The sequence below is a fragment of the Heteronotia binoei genome, chromosome 3 (genome assembly GCF_032191835.1).
Source record: "Heteronotia binoei isolate CCM8104 ecotype False Entrance Well chromosome 3, APGP_CSIRO_Hbin_v1, whole genome shotgun sequence".
Taxonomy (NCBI): Eukaryota; Metazoa; Chordata; class Lepidosauria; order Squamata; family Gekkonidae; genus Heteronotia; species Heteronotia binoei.
The window spans coordinates 166,122,664-166,143,328 of record NC_083225.1 but is presented as its reverse complement, the minus strand read 5'-3'; the positions used below and the strand labels follow the sequence as shown (position 1 = coordinate 166,143,328).

General features: G+C 42.8%; 1 protein-coding gene across 2 annotated transcripts in view; it reads right to left on the bottom strand.

Moving 5' to 3' along the window:
• The window catches only part of ARHGAP20 (Rho GTPase activating protein 20), a 123,858-nt gene that overhangs the window by 18,824 nt on the left and 84,369 nt on the right, over window positions 1–20,665 (bottom strand). For both annotated transcript variants that reach the window (XM_060234836.1, XM_060234837.1), the window contains 6 exons: window positions 18,705–18,854; window positions 15,764–15,805; window positions 15,231–15,315; window positions 12,214–12,291; window positions 6,428–6,494; window positions 600–788 (listed from right to left, as the gene is read on the bottom strand). In XM_060234836.1, coding sequence (XP_060090819.1) covers window positions 600–788; window positions 6,428–6,494; window positions 12,214–12,291; window positions 15,231–15,315; window positions 15,764–15,805; window positions 18,705–18,854 — 611 coding nt within the window. The remainder of the gene's footprint in view (window positions 1–599; window positions 789–6,427; window positions 6,495–12,213; window positions 12,292–15,230; window positions 15,316–15,763; window positions 15,806–18,704; window positions 18,855–20,665) is intronic.

Below are 20,665 nucleotides of genomic sequence, written 5' to 3'. Positions count from 1 at the left end.
AGACCCATGGCCTGACTCCATAAAAGCAGCTTCAAGTGTTCATGGCAGACATACAGGAGTTCCTTGCCTTACAACTCAAGATGGAAAGAATTACCTGAAAAAAGACATTTCGAAATCCACTGTGTCACAGACCTCAAGTATAATCCGTTCTTCTCTCTCCCACCCCTTTCCTTTTTGCCTTCAAAGTGCCACTCACACAAGGCTCACAAGCTGAGACTTGCTTATGAGAAAACCAACAGACTAATGGGCAACTGGGCCCCACATCTTCTGCCCTTGCTACCAGGAAAGAGGGTCTGGTACAGCAGGTTTGAACAAAAGCTCTAGTTATTTGCAAGCAGCAGACTATATAATAGAAAAATGTGGCTATTTCCTTGCTGGCTTAGGCATGTTTGTATCTTAAGTCTCATCCTAATAAGAAAAGAATGCCTAAACACTCCCCATCTTCCTTCCCCCCCCCCCCCCCCCGCACTGCAATAAGAAAATTGTCTAGCATAGTCTCTTTTCTCTGGTGTGCTCTCTTTTGTATGCTGGCTGGTTTCAACATAGAGTTACTCTGCCAGTCGTCTCTGAAGGAGGCTTCTGTGAGGGGAGAGACTCACCGTTCAGCTGATGGCCTGAGGCCAGGCGGCTTGGCTTGAGTATGAACTGGCACTGAAGCTCCCGGGGCAGCTGTTCTATCAGGAAGGCCCCCTGAAGGTCCAGAGGGCAGGCGCAGTCCTTTGATCCCTGCATCTGAGGCAAAGTGTCTCGAACGTGGCTCATTTTAATTCCAAAAGGATATTCATGTCCTGTTCAGAGAAAGAGGAAGAGGATTTCATTGACGCTGAGTGGAGATTCAGGGCAATGCCAGAATACTTCTTGGGGATGTTGTAATGATCTTTATTCTCTAAAAACCTCAGAAGGAACGTGTTCATCCCTCATGACCAAGCCTACACTCGCTCAGTCAGCTTCCAGTCATATCTCCACACCCCATTTTCTGATACCCCCTCTCTACCTTTGCTTAATGTACCTCACTGTTTCAGTCTCTGTTTAACTTCTTTTCTCAACCTCCCCCTCCTTGCCTTATCACAGTATGTAAACTGTTAGGAAAGAGGAGTAGGATCTTTAACATAAATCTGTAACAGCATATTGATGGCATTCTGCCCACTAAAACGCACTAGGTACCATCCTGTCAGAACAGCATTTTTCAGGCCAACTGATTTCAGGGAAAGTTATGCACACCCATTACTATTTACCACATAAACTATTACTAGCATTTTGTATGGACTACACTGCTACTTTGTATATATTTCACTGTTTTAGTACACTGTTGTTTTTAATTTTCCAAGCCAGTTAAATTGTCTGTCAGTTGCATGTTTTCTATTGTTCTTCTTGCTTTGTTTTAAATGATGCAGCCCAGCTTCAGTCTCAGAGAGAAAGGTAATGCTGCAGTCCTGGGTACCATACCACTTGGAAGAGAAGGGGTGGGCCAGGGAACAGCTCCAAGGAAGGGAGCAGCCCAGCAACAAAGCAAACGGGAAGAACCATTTGGAGGAGTGATAGGGTCCTCAACCTCCAGATGGAGCCTAGAATTCTTCCAGAATTACCCTTGATCTCCAGACTACACAGACCCATTCCTCTGGAGCTTCAGAGGGTGGAGTCTATGGCATCAAATCCCTGCTTATCTTCCCCACCCACCCTAGGAGTTGGACCCATGCTGGGACAAGAAACCTAAAGCCTGGGTGGAAGCAGGTGGACATGATGGTGAGCAAACTGGCTGGGTGGGCTACAGGACAAATGCTAACTTCTATCAATGACTACTGTGAGTGAGCTAAGCAATTAAAGTGAAACTTCTGCATTTTTCATGTGTTGACTTATCGTTGACAATGCTGAAAAAAAGACTGTACATCCCAAGGCAGATGTAGGTCCTGTCCCTTCCCTTCACATGGGGACTATGAATGAAGTAAATAAATAATATTTCAGAAGATGCAAATTAGGGTGAGGATAGACTTTATCTGCTCTCTAGGAATAGGAACAGAACTTCCTGCTGCAGGGCAAACTTTGTTTCTCCATACCCTCTACTGGCTTCATTTCCAAAGTAGATTTCTGCAACTTTCATGGATGTCTTTGCTTTAAACAGATAAACAAACAACTTTCCTTCCTCAGGTACTTGACATATTTATCCATTTTAATGTTTTATTTGGCATCTTTTAAAAGTCACCCATTAAAAACAAAGGGGAACCCCCCCCCTCCAAAACACAGCTCTGCACAATGGAATGGGGATGTGGCTTTGCAATTATTTATTTAGAACATTTAAAACACATTTTTCTGTTTAGGAAGAACCTTGAAGGCAGAACACAAAGAGACTAATATGATCATAATGTTAAAGAATTGCATAAAAACCCAACATAAATAACCTTAATGAAATGCAAGAGCATTAATAAAAACAGGCCAAAAGCAGTAAAACAACATCAACAATCAAAGGCCTAGAATATTTATTTATTTAACCACAGCACCCCAGAGAATGCAGCAAGGTCACTTAACACCTTGTCACAAGGGGCAGCCAATCAGCACTCTGGACAGCCAGCCCATTAAAGAACAAGAAGAAGAACTGGTTTTTATATCCTCCTTTTCTCTACTTTAAGGTCTCGGAGCGGCTTACAATTTCTTTCCCTTCCTCTCCCCACAACAGGCACCTTGTGAGGAAGGTGGGGCTGAAAAAGTTCTGAGAGAACTGTGTCTGGCCCAAAGTCACTCAGCAGGTTTCATGTGGAGGAGCAGGGGATCAAACCCATTTCTCCAGATTAGAATCCGCCACTCTTAACCATTACACCACACTGGCTCTGCTCACTGTACACTGCACAGCTATTCTTTCTGTTTCTTTCTGGAAACAGAAAGAATAGTTTGCTTGTTGGGCTCCATGTCCATCCAGTTTGGATTTTGAACATCTGTCCAAAAAGGAGTTGAATATGGATACACAGCAAGCTCAAGCTGCGGTTATACTTCAAAGTAACTCTGTGAGATCACAGAAGTCAGTTTGAGGCTTGGTATATATATATCAAATTATGCTAAAAAAGAAGAAAAGGACACTGGCAGCCAAGTTTGCAGTTTGTGCTCTGTGAAAGAAACATTTGAATGTTAGATGAAAGGTGCTTTTTTCCCTTTCTCTGACCTCCATAACAAGAATGTTCCTCAAAATTGGGTTATATTTTTCAAAAATGAGGGAGGGGGAGGAATAGTGTGTTTATACACCGCAGAAAATTCTCCACTCGTTTAGGAGGGTCAAAAGGTCAATTCATTGTGTGCTTGGGGAAAGCTTGGCCTGCCCATTTTCAATGAAGGCTCACAATGTACTCAGGACGGCTGGACAGAACATACCAGAGACAGGGGAAAGACTCCAGAATCAGCTTCAGCAGAGAGATCCATGGTCTTTAATCTAGCACGGTAGCCTTCTAACTATTTCAATATCTGGTCTGTTCTCAAACCACCATTCTAACTTTCTCCCTCAAAGTCAAACATGCCCATTTACTTTCCTCCCAATGTAATCCCTTCTAAGCCCTTAATCACCCTTTGAATGATTTCCAATATTTTCCCCTACCTGTTCCTTAACAGGAAGCGACCCCAGGAGTGGCCAGATAATTCACGTTATGGCTCAACAAGCAACAAATGAAATGACAGTATGAAAACGGATTAGCTATTTTAGTCAAGACAGCTACACAGAAACCTCATGTTTCTGGAGACATATACCCCTGAAGGCTACATACTGAGGATAGGGAATAGTTATCACCCTTAAGCCCTGGCTTTGTAAAGCTTCCAAAAGCTTTTGAAGGCAGAGTTCTGGGTTAATTGGACCTTTGCAGCAAGGAATCTCCCATCCTCACAGCAAATTTCCGTGATTTGTATTCAGCTCCTTTGTTAAGTTCATCTCAGCACAAAATCTAACTTTTGTCTTGTGATCCTATGGTTCAACTGTGACCGATTTCACATTAGGCTTGTTCCGGGTGGACAGCCCATTTGCTCCCAGGGCTTCTCTCCGTTTTTGCACAAGTTGTCCCAGAGCTGTGAGTTGGCGTGCCACTATTCTGCAGTTTCTGCTTGCTGCGGAAAAGCAGCGCGCCAACTCGCAGCTCCGGGGCAACTTGTGCTAAACTGGAGAGAAGCCCCAGGGGCAAAAGGGGTCTCTACCCGGAACAAGCCCTAGTGCAAAATCAGTCTGTATTTCAGATCACAGCAAATACGCACAGATGAGAATCAAGGTGTTCTGCAACCCTGAACGGATTCAAGAAGTATTAGAACCATCAAATGAATTCAAGCATGCTTTTTCTTGGGTCGCAATAGTCCACAGTCAGTCTCCCTGTCCGTCTCTGTGAAATGCTGCAAAGCATTAATCATCTAACATTGATTTGGAAGCTATGGAGCCAGAAATCTGCTAGTGGGCGGAATGGCAGTCAGGGAACAAAGCAGAAGCAGTAGGGCCGCAATTTGCCTTCTGTGCAACTCCTACTGAAAATCCAATAGAGATGGAAAGAGGGACCCCGGCAGCCTCAATTTAAGATCTAGGGAGAGTATTAAGAATGCTATCATGGTTAGTGTCTGATACAATTTCAAAAGGAGAAAATTATGTTTTGGGCTTGCAGAGGGAGATGCTCTGTGAACTGAAATTCTTTCCATCTGTTTTCAAAGTTGTAGCTGTAAAAACAGGGAGTGTGGGAAGCTCTGTGGGAGAACACCTGGGCTTTGTATAAGAACGCACAGCAGCCAAGCAGTTGCCCTGAAGCTCCCAACAAACAGGCAACAGAAGCTGAAGCCCTCCCCTAATGTTGCCTGCCAGTGCTGCTATTCAGAGGTTTGCTGCCTCTGAATATGGAGGTTCCTTTTAGCCACCATTACTAGGATATACTGATGGACCTCTTCTCCATCAGTCTGTCTAACTCCTTTCTAAACCTATCTGTGCTTCTGGCCATTGCTGCATTTGCTGGCAGTGAATCCCACAGTTTAAGCACTTGTTGTATAAAGAAATATTTTCTTTTGTCATTCACTGGGTGCCCCTGAATTCTACTATTACAAGCAAGGGAGAAAAAACTCTACCAATTTTCTCCACTGCATGCATAATTTTATAAATCTCAATCATGATGTTCCCTTGCAGTTGTCTTTTTTCTTAACTTCTTTATTAACTTTTCCCCAAACTCTTCTGCCTGGCTTCATAGCAAAGATGCTCCAACCCCTTCATCACCAACCCCATAGCACAGGCTGTGGGACCATGTTTTACCATAGAGTTTCCAACAATTCTTAGAGCTCCCGTATGTCACTTCCAGTTCTTTTACTGGAGAGATGTAGCGCTGCAGCCAGCACTGCAGCTCCCCCCCCCCCCACATCTCCACCAACAGTCCTCTCACCAGTTTCAAGGCATTGTCTGGCAATCCTATTCTCAAAGGTAGCCCTATGTAAAATGCATCACATTAATTGCATTTCCAAGGCATGCATAGAATATCCCCTCTCCCCAACAAGCTTTTGATTTATTCAGCTCTCATCCATCTAGGGTCTAAAAACTTCTGCTGTCCTTTTCAGTGAAACGACATTGCTTCTATACCATTGAGCTAAAGCCTTTTGTACAGAGGCATCCAACAGCACCTGCACCCAACAGAGGTGCTGGTAGCGACTGCCTTGACTGACAACCCTGGAATGCCCTTCTTTTAGATATGCATCCGATTTTGAGCCTGTCCACTTCTCTGCCTGACCTGCAAAATCTCCTTGAAAGTTTGGGCTGGCTTTCAAGAGTCAGGATTAAGCAGGTGTGAAGGAGATGTAATTTAATACGGCATTTTGGTTTTATGCAAGTTCTTTTCTTTTTAATTATTCTCACCTATCTGAAGGCCTGGAAAAGGAGCAGGACTGAAAATGAACTGGCTAGATAAAATAAATGTAAAATATACTTCCAGAAAGTGTTGTTGAAAAATCCTTGTGGTGCAGAGAGAAAAGATATGGTAGCTCATACGTTGTTATTCTGTAATTACTGTAAGGTAATTAGAGATCAAGTCATTACTCCACTTTTGGCTACCATATCAGGCCATTCAGCAGAAGATTTAGTTACCATTCAGCTCTTCTTGTTGGCAACAAAACATTTCCATGGAAGGAAGAATATCTATCTGTGGAGCATGGCCTTCTTAACTCCTCCCTTTTGGGAGGAAAGAGGTGAGAAAGTTGTGTTTCACAAGTGGAAATCCATCTGTCTATGGAAAACACTTTGGTGGATCTAAGCCACTGTATATAAAACTGAAAAACTCAACTACTTTTCAAAAAAGCCATTAGGAATAGATCCTGGTAGATGAAGGAATTATCTTAACCAAACATGCATGAAGCTATTTGTTTTAATGACTGTATTATACATTACTGAAAGAGGTCAGCAGACCGTATCATAATAAAGCGAAAGGGCTAAAAGCATTCTTACCAATGAGAGGATACGGTGCATCTTCTTTCCCAGAATTCACCCACAGCTGGTAGTCTTTTTCAGAGCCCTTTAAAAAACACAATCCCACAGTTATTAGAGTGAAAAGTTAACTGAGGTTTTAAACATTGTATGCGACAACTTGTGTTTTGAACGCAGGTGTCACAGGTCTCACTAGAGAGCAGGGCACACATAGCACAGCACCTCAACATGGAAAGTATTTTGCATATCCTTTGCCAATGGCCGTCTGGCACAGCCAGCTACCAAGCTCGGAGCAGTCTGCAGGCATTCTGCAGTTGGCAGAATATACGCAAACTATTCATCTAGCATGAGACTGCATGCAACCGAGGTATTACTGAGAATAACAAATGTGGTTGAATTGCAGCTGATGCTTCTGTACATGGAACTCCACAGATTCCAGTGACATGGTGAGAACAGAGAAAGGGAGGGGGGTGTTCTACTAAATTTTTATATATATTTACATTCTGTTTCCTTTTGTACTTTTCCTTTGCAGTAATTTAGGCATCTGGGAGGAAGATAAGCCGGAAAGCCTGTTATGTAACAAGATCTCCACATAACCAAAAACCCGATACACTAGAGACTTCTCACAAACAGACTTTAGAGCCTTCACCATCTGGCACAGCAACAACAGTCAGATGATACAAGAATGCGTGCGCTTCTGAAAATATCTATACTGGTCAGGGAAGGAAAGGGCCAACACTGGCAGCTTGCCGGATGAGTCCAGATGCCAATCCTGCCTCCCTACTTGCCTCCTATACTTTTCAGCACAGCTTGGCAGGTGAGAGGAGACCAAGACCTTAGCATCCTTTCTTTGGTTATACTGTCCTCCATCCCCCGTGATGTCCCACTTTCCCTCCAGGGCAAAAGACACCTGGGAAATGAAGCAAAGCCATTTCATTTTTGCATCTGTGCTGCTTTAAACGGAATGCATATGGGACACCAAGAGGCAGCATGGCTTTCTGTACTGCTCTTTGGGGTACTCTTCTGTTCTATCCCCACTGGCAGAAGTGGCTTAACAAGTACCTCAAATCACAACTGTGAAATTGCTGCATGCCTGACATGGATAAACAAGGCAAGTCACATGTCATGGCCAGGGGTTGAGTTGGCCCAGCTTCAGTCACACAGAATACATGATGACAATGTAATACAAAAGATTTTGTCAGAGAAAACAGTGCTGTAGTTAATGAGTGTTGAATTTAGCTGGGGAAGACCAGGGGTCATAATTAGGGCTGCCAGTTCCCATTTGGTAAATACATGGAGATTTGAGGGTGGAGCTTGGGGACGGAGGAGTTTGGCGAGGGGAAGGATATATACGGCAAGGTATAATGCCACAGAGTCTGCCCTCCAAAGTGGCCATTTTCTCCTAGGGGACTGATCTTTGTTGTCTGGAGTTCAACTGTAATCCCATCCACTCATGATGATCACTGGATACACCTGGGCCACTTGCTCAGACAAACCTACTTCACAGGATGGTTGTGAAGATAAAATGGGGGGAGGGGCATGTATGATACTATGCTGGGTGGGAGCGAAATCTTTATGGCAGAAAGCCACTGTATAATGTTAACAGAGGTAATTGGGGGGGGGGGGGGGTACCAGGTGGCTGAGACCATTATTTGATGACAAGTCACCTTCTCAAGCATGCCCTTCCTGATTCCATAGATGTGTGAAATATATCAGGAACACAAGGCTGCTGCTGAAAATGGCATTAGAGTGCATGCACTTTCCCACAACAGCAGGAAAAGCCAACATTGTAACACTGGGGAGGAAGAAAGGAAACAGTTTGCAGTGGCCCTGAAGTCCTTTGTCCCCTTCATATACCTGTCCTGCTCTATGGGAGCAATTTCTGTATGGTATGAACCCCAGATGCAAGGGTATGCACATGTGTAGCGCAGTCATGTGTGGGCTGGGGTGCTAACTGCGTGGAGTGTTTGTGGCTGACAGATCCAAACTGTTGGCTGTAGTGCCAGAAGCTCTGAAGAGCCAAGAAGATGCCCTGTGATTGACAGGCATAGCACCAGGGGTTTAGATGAGAAGCACTGCTAAGCTGACATGTAGGCAGGAGGAGGAAAATAAGAGGGTCTGGAGAATTGCCTGGTGCTGCACAGCAAGATGCCAGGAGAGGATGCAGCTGAAGGATAGGAAAAAGATACTTGCCCTTCTATTCCCTAGGAATATATTCAGCTGTTTCATTTTCAATTTCTTGATGTCAAGTGCAACTGCAAGGCTCAGACGAGCCCATGTGTCTGGCAATACACGATAATTTAAGGGACTGACTGATCTTTCTTAAAAGCAAATGTTGCCTTTGAATTAGTCTGGAAAATGGAAATTCACCATGCACACTACACTGTCCCATATATACAAGTCACCAGCAGCAGCAGCTTCTTGTACAAGACAAGAGAACTATTTCCTTGAGGTGGTCATCATGACTAATGCTTACAGCAATCCTCACAAAACAGGCTTGCCAGCTTGTCCCAGTCTGTCTGATATAAGGGAGAGGCATCTTGCTTAGGAAAACCTGCTTTCAGCTAATCATTAGCGATCCATATTGCAGCCAGGTTGTGTATTGTGTTGACTCTGAAAACGCCACACTTTCAGTATTTCTGAGAAACAAAAAATGGGGGAGCATGTCTTCAATACAAACTGAATAAAAACAAGAACAAAGCCCCCTCCAAGAAAATACAAAATACACGTACTGCATAACGAAGTCGTAAAAGTAGTGTCAGAATCTATGCGGTCATAGATTCTGTACACAAACTGGCATTGTGTACCCATTTCAGAACCTCCTCAAACTTGGATCTCTTCTGTACCGTTCCAATCAACTGTGTGTATGTAAAGTGCCATCAAGTTGCAGCTGACTTATGGTGACTATCAGGTTTTCAAGGCAAGAGACAATAAGGTGGTTTGCCATTGCCTGCCTCTGCATAGCAACCCTGGTCTTCCTTGGTGGAATATCAAGATCTGACAGGATCAGGCTAACTTGGCTATCCAGGTCAGGGCTCCACTCAATTAAGAGAGTAAATTACTGTTGAAAGCAACAGGGTCATGATCAACATTAAAATCTAAATTAGATGGGAAGATGCTGGCAAAAACAAGTTCTAATAATTGTTCTGCTTGAACTTGACAGGATCGTCAAAGATGCAAATATTGGCTTGGATCAGGTGGTAAATCTCCACCAACAGAAGGGATTCCTCCCAGCAGCCCAAAATGACTTCTGAAATGTTGACCTAGGAACAGCATGAGGGAAAGACTGAAGGTCTGAAGGCAAAGGAGAGAAATTGGTGAAAATTGCCCTTCCTCCCATTAGCAGTATTTTCCCACGGATTCCAACCCGTTAGTATCCAAAACCAAACTCGCTATGATGAAAGTTGTACATGTCTCAACCTCATATGAAATCCTGTGGCACCACTAAGGGAGCTGAATTTTGGCCAACAATTTCTAACTCCTACAACTAGGCCTTGTAATACACAATACAAGTTCAAAATGCTTATTTTTTCCCCTATGCCATATTCAAGACATGGAGGGAAGAACATACCTCTAAAGAAGAGTATCTGAAGATTGCTAGGCACTGTAGGCCAAAGGTCAGAGTGAACTGAGGTTGTCCAGGGAGGCTTGCTACAACTAGAAAGCTTTTGTAGCTATGTTAGGAGCAAATGCAAGGTAAAAGAGGCAATAGGCCCACTGTTGGATGAAACTGGAGAAAATTAAGACAGACTGAAAGCAGAAAGGCTCGATGCCTATTTTGCCTCTGAGGGTTGCTAGGTGCTGTAGGTCAGCCAGAGAGGCCAAAACTCTCAGCTTTCCCCTGAAGAAGAGAACAGGCTTATCTAGAGTGGGTAATAAGCAAGGCATGGCGTCCATGCTGCTGGTTGACATGGACAGAGAGGTTGTTGAGAGGTACCTGGCTGCACTGGACCTTAGAGTACTCAAAAAACTTTCTAGAGAGCTTGCAGAGCCTTTGTCCATCATCTTAAAGACCCCTTGGAAGATGGGAGATGTGCCACAAGACTAGAGGACAGCAAATGTTATCCTAATCTTCAAAAAAGGGAAGAGAGATGACCCAAGAAACTATAGATCAGTCAGTCTGACCTCTCTCCTAGGGAAGATACTGGAGCAGATTTTAAAAGGGGTCAGTCTGGAAGCATCTGAAGGACAACTTGGTGATATAGGAAAGTCAGTATGTATTTGTCACCAACAGGTCCTGCCAGATCAACCTCATTTTCTTCCTTGATAGAGTGACAAGCTTACCGAATTGTGGGAATGCCCTTTTAAGACTCCCTGCTTCCCTTTTTCTTTTTCTTGGCTGAACAGTTCCTTTTCTTCTCTGTTTTGTTGTCTGTCCTACCCTGTTGTTTAAATGTAAATAGATATATACTGGCCCAGCCTAGGGAACTGAGGGACCGACAAAAATCCTTTGTTTGTGTATGTCAGTATATGGCACAGAAAAGGCTGATAGTAATTCAAAGCAAACAAGTTGCTTTATTTCACTTCTATGGGGGGAAAGGGTCAGGTAGATATCAGGTTTGCTACCTGGCAGATGAACAGACAACAGAAATGAGGTAATTTTTATAATTATAAACAATAGTTTATCACGATAAAATAGCTGTTTGGTTCTACAGAAATGCCTTTAAAACTGTGAAGAGACTGTTGGCAGACACTGCTCAAATAAACAGGCATAAGCTTCTTTTCCTCAAACATATTTAAGTTTGTGAAGGCAGGAACATACACACACAAGTTCCAATTTTCCTTTTTAATCATTTGAGAGGGATCACCCCCTCTTACTAGGAATGATTTCCCTCAGGAAGGACCACTGATTCCACTTCCCTAATTCAGGATCCCCCTACTCTGCTTAACTGAACTTCACTGCTCTCACTCCCATTCTCAACTTCCACTCTTAACTGCCACTCTCAACTGTAGAATTCCATTTGAAACCCCTGTCACTCAAGCTTCTCACTGAATTAAAGCATGAACCATTCACTGTCTGTTACAGCCATCAATGTTGTTTACCTGGATTTCAGTAAACCTTTTGACTGGGTTCCCCATGATGTTCTGATGGGTAAACTGGGGGACTACAGTCTGGACTTTAGGACAGTTGGGTGGATAGGGAACTGTCAATGGCATTTCATCTTCTTGGAGGGGGGTATCCAGTGGGGTGCCACAGTGCTCGGTTCTTTAAAGTAAGGGTAGTTTAACAGTGGAATTGGCTGCCTAGAGAGGTGATGAGCTCCCTCTAACTGGCGGTTTTCAATCAGTGACTCAACATATACCTGTCAGGGATGCTTTAGGCTGATCCTGTATTGAACTATATGAACTAGGGTGTTGGACTACATGTAATGGTGGTCCAGCTTATATAGTTACGAGATGATCAAGCAAGGAATTGGAGGGGACCAATTTGGAAATCCCCCACCCTTCTCAAAATCTCCCCCTCCATTATTCTATAAGAAGGGCTCAAACTGTATCACCCCCTTTTCCTCTCTTCAACTGACTCTCAACATTCCGTTTTTTCTGGCACCTTTTCAATCCTCATCAGGGTAGGGTTTCGCCTCCACTTTTGGTCAATTTACAAAGTATTATTGCTCTACATACCTAGCTCCCTTGACTATGAAGCAAGCCTTACCTTGTTTGTGGGTACCCAGTTCTGACTCTACTATCATTCACAAGGGGGGCAGCAGTTTTAGTATTGGTTGTAGCAATAGCTATACTTTTAGCTATAAGCCTTCCAAGAAGCTAAACATAATGTACATTTTTGTAAAAAAATCATCATATCTCACATTAATTCCCAGCTGCTGGAGGGCCATGAGGATCACGTCATTCGCTGTATCCATGTTGGTTACAGTTAGTGTTTTTGACTGTGGGGAAGAGAGGGAAAGAAGACAAGAGGGAACATAAGCACTGAAATCATGGCATTTGAAAAGCAAAGCAAAAACCATACTTGGACTTTTAAAGAAGAATATCAGCTGAAAATTTCAGTTAGAACTCAGATGTAGCATTTAATTCCCATCTGATGAAGCACCATGGTGTTTGCAATCTGCTGTTTCCCAGAAATCAGAAATACATTTTTCAGTACTAACAATAACCTCTCACCGACACTGAAGATGATTGGAACGGGAGAATCAAATTCAGAGCTCAATTTCCAGACCTTAGTCTCAAGAGTATGCTGCCTGTCTCTACTAAGCACACATTTCATATCAGTTTTTAAACTGAGCACAAAACTTTCAGATCACACAACCCTCTCCAGACAGCATTATCCAAAATATTTTATTTATTTAGCTTGCTTACAGACTGTTTTGACCACATAGGCAGTTTACAAAATATTCAATAAAACACAATAAATATTCAAAGTAAAATAAAAAAAAACTAAAACATCACATAAAAAAATTTAACAGTATTCACAATTTTACAGTATCCACAATATTCCTCTACCCGAGCCACTATAAACAATAAACTGCCAAGGAAAATGAAGCAAATAGCATCTATTTTTGCCTGAGGATATAGCTGAATGATCATAATATAAAAAATTAACATTTTCTCAAAGTAATGACATTTGGCACTCAGGAGTAGGTCAGCACATTTGCATAAGGCTTGCCTTTGGCGAGAATATAATAAAGTGATTTGTGTTCCATACGCCTCCCTGCCCCCAAATCTTGCATAAAAGGAAACAATTCCCCAGGATCTCCAGCTGCTGTAGCAGAACAAGAAGTGGAGCTTCACAGAAAGTACCGTATTTTTCGCTCCATAAGACGCACCTGAGCATAAGACGCACCTAGTTTTTAGAGCCTTTTGTGTGAATTTAGAGGCATTTGTGTGAATTTTTTGCAGTATTCGCTCCTTAAGACGCACACACGTTTCCCTCCACTTTTTTGGGGGGGGGGGAAAGTGAGTCTTATGGTGCAAAAAATACAGTACTTAGATTTTTAGGAAGCTCCCATCTGCTGCTGTTGGGCCTTGTCAATGGTATCTCTTGTGCTACTGAATTTCACTTCCAAGCTGACCCATCTCTCCCCCACTCCCCAAAGACCATGAACTGCTTCACAATGTTCGAACGTGACTGATAGATGCTGCTTCCCAGACATGACCAAGCTGGTGTCAGTCTACAACTTACTATTACCTTTGGTTTATCAGAAACGCAACAGTCCCAATGGCCAGCTTCTTTTGTTTTCTTTAAGGATTACAAATGTTTCCAGAAGACACATCTCACAAACAGCTATTAGCTATGGCAGCTGTGGAGCTTCCTAGTACAAAGGCAGCATGACTCCAAACACCAAATGCTGGGGGGGGGGGGGGGGGGATTAGGACGTTCTGCAGTGGGCCCAATCCTCTGGAATGGGTGAGGAGGGTGCATTCCCTTGCTACATTTAAGACGGCATGTAAGATAAATTTTTGTCAGCAGGTTCGGCTGTGCACTTGCCGAATCTGTTTGTTTTAATTCTTGTGCATGTGCGTTGTATAGATGCTTTTGAGTATTTTAATCTGTTTTAAATTTAACTTTTGCCTTGCAGCTTGGGGACTACTTTATGCACAGCCTTGAGTCCAATGAGACATAGGATAAAATTGTTTCAAATAAAGTAATATACCCAGCCAGTATTTGGTTCTCAAGGGGGCTTTCAATGAAAATACTTTTAAGGACACAATAGAATTGAGAAAAGCATCAGTAGGCAAATTAATTTAAAAATAACCAGCAAGGAATTTTAAAAGTCGCCAGTGGTTTCAGCAGCAGCAAATATACAATACAGTCTTGAAACAGTTCCCAGAAGTAAACACAGTAGAAAGTATTCTATTTTACACATACCAACAATTTATCAACTAAAATACCTGGGAGAAAAGATCTCATTCTAGTGCCAGACACTCAAAAGGCACAGAATCAGGCACACTAATGTGAGGAAACTAATGTCAGGACATTAGTACTAAGAAAGTCTTTGTCTTTCATGGCTACTGGGGGCTTATGAAGAGGACCTCTGACCAGGAGGCCAGGTCTCCCACTTCAGAAGGAAGACCCCCTGCTCCCTGCCAGCTTTGTTCAGATGGATGGTGGGGGGAAAGTGCAGGGAGAAATGGGGAGGGGGAATTAATGCCACCCTCGATGCCATGATGTCACTTCTAACATGACCCAGAAGTGAAGTTATCATGGCGAGTAATGCTCTAACATTCAGCAAAACTCAATGAACATAAGAACATAAGAGAAGCAATGTTGGATCAAACCAATGGTCCATCCAGTCCAATGCTCTGTGTCACACTGTGGCCAAAAAAACAGGCGCCATCAAGAGGTCCACCAGTGGGACCAGGACACTAGAAGCCCTTCCACTGTTGCCGCCCCCCCTCCAAGCACCAAGAATGCAGAGCATCACTGCCCCAAAATGCTTAATATGGTTTAACGCAGTAAGGTTAAACTACAGAGTTTTTGTCAAATGCTAGAGTTGCCAACAACATGATGGCTTCAATTCCAGCTTACAAAAGAAACGACATAATATTACTGGTTGACATCACAATAGCAAGGTCCCCTGACACACATGTGCCTTGCACCAGTTGTCAGCCTTGGGCTGGCAGCCCTACACACGCCAGCTGATGGGCAGACTCTCACATGGAAGCAGACAATCTTTTAGGGTCTCAAACCATTTAGGGCTTTATACTAAGGTAATGATAGAGGTAATTTAGGGTGCCCACAATAAACACTGGATGTCTTGCAGAACAATATAAATGATTTTTCACATTTGTAATGTTCTTGCCAAAGAACAAGAATAATTATGTTCTGACATCCTCCTTGCTCAATCAGAAGCAGAGGGACACTTACATATGCACAGTTTCCAAGATCTTTTGCAATGATCTTCAAGGGAATGCTCTTGGGATAGTCCTTTGCCTTCTCTTCACTGATTCGGCTGTCAAAATAAACAGAAATGGAGTCATTTTTAAAAATGCCTGCAGTCACTGCAATTATATAGCAAATTCCAAATAATAAAAAATGCAGGTACAAAAATATTGCACTCTCTGCTGGAAAGAGAATGTTCTATGGGAGCTTCTCCCCCAGCAGAAGTGGTCACAGTAGTCCCTTAAAATTCTTTCCATGAAATACCCTTTGCACATAAAAGACTGAGTAGCTGAGTTTTATTATGCAAGCCAAAATCTTAATAAAGTTTGGATCTGATTCCATTATTCAAGCTATAAAAACTGATTCCATTTTTCAGAACCCCAAAATAACCACACAGACTCAATACAGCATAGAAAATTTCAGAGAGAGATCCATAATAAAGAAATGGCTAGATATAGATCAGATAGATGAGGTTTGATATTGACTGTATCATGAATAGTACAGCAGAACAAAAGTACCTTTGAAGGGAAGTGAGCCACTTCTCTTTCTGTTCAGTGGAACTGAAACATGAAAAACAAGGTTCACATAGTAGTAATGCAACATGATATTATCTATACATCCAATACAAGTAAAATCCAGCTTTTGGCAAAATATTAGAATATTTACGGTGGCTGGGAAGAGGTGAATGCTTGAGATACCAAAGTAGAATACGGATGTGCAGAAAAAAACCACTGTGTTAGACTGCCACTCCAAAAGAAAACAGATAGCGTGGCACCATTAAGCCTAACTAAAGTGAACCACGCTTATGCTGGCATAATCTTAGGTTAGTCTGTGATGTCACTCGGCAGCTTTGGGGTATATAAGCTCTTGATACAGTTGCTTGAAAGTAGCCTACCCTGCTGTTGACTCAGCATCACTGAGAATGTTAATGGATATTCCAGTTGCTTGGAAGTTTAAAAATCTGCCACCTAATAAGGCCTAAGGACAGACAGGGCTATGTGCAGTTAGCAGGAAGCAGTAACCTAAAAACAAGATTAAGCAGTACCAAGGACTATGTATGTAACTGCTGAGTATGTACGAGGCGTGCTGTAGTAATATATATTATGTAATGGGTGGTGGAATACTACAAATGGGTGAGAATGAAGGCTACTGCATACAACCAAACCAAAGCACAACATGCCTGTGAATCTTAGTAGTGCCCTACTGACAGGGCCGGCCCTAGACTACATGGCACCCTAGGCAAATCTAACTTCTGGCACCGCACCGCCCCCCCCCCCACACACAGAGGTGGCCCAATCCCACCATTCTATCATATGGGCCCACAGGATAGAATAGGGTCTCCGAGAGGTGCTGGGGGAGGGGAATCCTCCCCCCTGCTTTTGCATCCCAGACTCAGTGGCAGTGTGATGTCACCAAGTCACATGGGGGTGCCCATTTCAGTGCCCCCAGAAGGCTGGCACTCCAGGCAATCACCTAGTTTGCCTAGTGGCAGGGCCGGTTCTGCTTACTGGTTAAAAGTACACTGTTGAAGTATAACAAAACTAACATGTAATGAACATGGTATACAAAAGAAGAGACCAGCAGAGTACACATTTTGAGGTTGCACTGCATTGCCCAAATTCATTAAAATTTTAGCACTGATGCAATTCAGAAGAGGGCTGCCCCCATAAATGGAAAACCAGCTAAGAAAGCTGGGATAGGCTGAAGCTGGCCATTGAACTTCATCAATAGCCATGAACTTTGCAAGACCCCATTTGTCAAAGGCTGCAACTCTTTCCTTTGTATATCTTTGTCATTCAAAAAGAGTTTCAAAGACTCCCCAAGATTCAAAGAGGATATTTAAGAAAGCGTCAGTGGCTTCCACAGCATGCACTTCATAAACATTTGGACATTCTTTTAAAAATCTCTTTACTAACCAGATTCTTGTGTAATTAGATACCCCAGAAAAACTCTTGTAAAATTCTTCTCGAGCCCTCTTTTACCTCCCACAGTGAGTGGCCCTGCCTACATAACATCAAAAATGCCATCCCATTTATAAGTCAGATTGCTTCAGAATTAACAAAGTGGGCATGTGCAGCCATTCAATGATTCTTCTTCACTGAAACAGAAGTTCAGACAAAAGCAGGAGCAAGTTATTGCCATGTAACCTACTTACCCTAATGCCATCATGCTGAGCTCAATGGCATTCCTAAATATACCGTGGCTTGCATCCTAGACATTTAAACCCTTTCTGATCAAATGTATTTGGCAAAAAATAAATGACATGAGGACCAGCCAGTACAGAGTAGTTGTTATCATTCAGGAGCTGGATCCTACCTACATTTCTAAGTAGGAGGGCAATTTTTGCTGATTCCCTCCCCCTCATGTGGCAGCCCAAAACACCCCTGAAAAGCTGCTCCTGAGGTTCAGGCAACCCACTATGTCATGGGGGGATCGGCAATTCCCCCTCCTTTCCTTATGTCTGCTGAAAGCTAAGCTCAGGTGTGGTCATGCGGAAATTAAATTATTATATTGTATTTTGTATTAAGATATTCGGTATCCAGGCAAATAATCTAATTACCTTGCCCAACAATCTTGGCAAAATGACTTGTCTTTCATGATATGTGTAACCCCCTACTTTGCCAATGTGAAGGTAATAATGTGACAGTGGGATAAGTTTTTCTCTAGATTATGAAGAGACTACTGGGTAGTACTGGCAATATCATGACTGGCCCTCTACAAATCTTCAATGCAATGAACAAGGAAGTAGATACAAACATTCATTCTGTGAAAACTTATGGTTTCAGTTTTCAAAGAAGCATTTACCATATTTTAATTAAAACCATTCTGTAGCGAGAAGAACACTGTTTCAATGTTTTTCAAAATCTGATAAGGAAAAAATGTTTTATTTTCTGCTGCAGACTGCACCACTTTAAGAATTTTATTTGTTTAAAATGTTTGTAAAGCACTTTCATGAAAACAGTAGTCACGGTTCCCATAGCGGCCTTACAGCACGCTAACAGGGCAATTCTAAACAGTTACATCCTTTGAGGTCCACTGAAGTCAACGGACGTAGAAGGATACAGCTACTTAAGATGGCCCTGTAAGACTCATGCTGGTTTTAAATCATCTCCCCAAGAAATCAACATGTTTGTCACAGCAGCTAGGCATCTCCTGGCACAGAATGATCATAAAACAGTCACCAGTTACAAAAATTCTTTGTGAGAAGCCATGACATCTATACTAGTATGAAAGACGTGCATATGTGCAGTACACATTGGCCCAATGATCCCTGAGAAGGAAGTATTAGCATGTTTTAATTAACGTACATTGTTGGGATGAGAATTGCTTATATATATTTAAGGAAATGAAAATTCTCTTGTTTTAAGGGACAGGGAGTGCACCCAAATCACTGTTAAACTTTTGTCTCCATTGGAGAGACTCCTCAAAGGGGCAATCGGTGTAAAAAACATCTTGTACCTGAAGTTAGCAACACAGTTGGTGGTGGGCCATCCTAAAACAAAGGACTTCTCAGGGTTAGTGCTGCTCTCACAGACCTCCTCCATGCAAGATGCTATCCATATTTCACAGAGACGAGCTTGGCTTTTCAGCTTGAAGTGGAACTGGGACCTAGAATGAAAAAGCCTGTTATAGCATACCACTGACAAAGGCCTCAATTTAAGAACATCAGATAGAAGAGAAAGTTTTGAGGAAGTGCCAACAATTAAAAAAGTGGAAATGAGGATCATCTTTAATCCATGGCAAGAGGTGCCCTTATCAATACATACACTTCCCCAAACCCAGCTCCCTTCTGTGTGTGAATCTTGATGAGGAAATGCTTTTTGTCTTCTCCCTGTCATAATGGGGAATGGAATGTGAGTCTGAGTGGATCCCAGTGTCATCTTTGCTGGATTTCCAAAAGCCAACTAAGGACTGAACAGACCCTTTGGAACATGGACAATGCAATGCCTCTTTCTTCAGAACCACCACATGAATGAAGAACACATCCAGCTATTGACCCTCATGGATTTTAAAGGACTGGCCTACATTCATGATGCCTGATTCTTCCAAAGCCTTTAGCATCTCTTCACAGCTCTGACAAGATGCTGTGCTACATGGAGAGTCTGGCATAAAATCAAAAACCCCAAAAGCAAGCTGGAATTTTATCCTTCACAAGCCCAACTGAAATGGATGGGAGTTGGACACTGAACAAGAACATAGCTTTTCCTCGTATGCCATTCCTGTGAGTATAACTGGAGCTTTCTCATCCATTCCAGGGAGTTTATGGCTTCCATCCTCCATACTTCTACATTCACTGCCTCACATATTCTGCTCTTGGTTCAGGACTTGCTTGTCAAAATGCACTAAGAATAGTTCTCAGAAAAATGTGACACAAGAGAAGCCCATGCCTACATTACAACAAAGCTGGCATTGCTGGAACTCTCTGTCTGGGGCAGTGATACTCTGTATTCTTGATGCTTGGGAGGGGGGACACAGTGGGAGGGCTTCTAGCCCCTCTTGTTGACTTTCTGATGGCACTTGGTTTTTTTGGCCACTGTGTGACAGAGAGTTGGACTGGATGGGCCACTGGCCTGATCCAACATGGCTTCTCTTATGTTCTTATTGGCCACATATGCACCGACCCTGTGTCCCCCTGCCTTTCTGCTGTGCATATGGGGAGATAGGCTCAGAGGCAGCTACATGTGGCATGCTTGAAAGGCATTCAAGAAGCCTGCTCTTCTAAGCTGATACATAAAATGGTGCCTGATCTTCAGTGCAAGACAAGAAATTTAAGTCACAAGTGGAAACAAAATGAGCCAGATGTTAGTTGAGAGGTCATAGGATCTTTAAGTCAACATTAGGGTCATCCTGTTTTTTTTCTTTGTCTGGCTATTAGCTTCTTTTGTCTACAAGGCCAGAAGTAGCTAATCACTCCTTACCAACTAAAAAAGGAGGCAGGGTAACCATGAGTTAATCTCCTTTTTGGAGGCAGTGCAACTGGGAGATTTACCTTTGATAGACACATCAAAACCCTTGTATAGGTTTTGCATTCCAACTGGGTGGTGATAGAAACCACTGAAAGCTGTCCCTTGTGTAACCTTCCAGTTATTTTGTTTCTGAAAAAAATGTGTCCTCTTATTTTTTTTTCCTGCTCGCCAAAGCCATGTCTTTGGGAGTGGTTGCTGTAGAATTTCTCACCTGATAAGTGGATTACTACCTGGGAAGCTCTTGGCTAAAAATGGGTCAATTTAAGAAAGGGAACCTTAATAAGCCTCTAATTCAGGTTCCAACCCAGGTTCTGAATGTTTTCCTAAAGTGCAGTCCATGGAGCCATTTTAGATGAAGGAAACAGCATAGTAAGGGAAGCTTGAATCCACTCTCCCAACACACTACAGCCCTGATCCCTTCATGCTTGTTTTTAAAAGGAAGAACACACACAC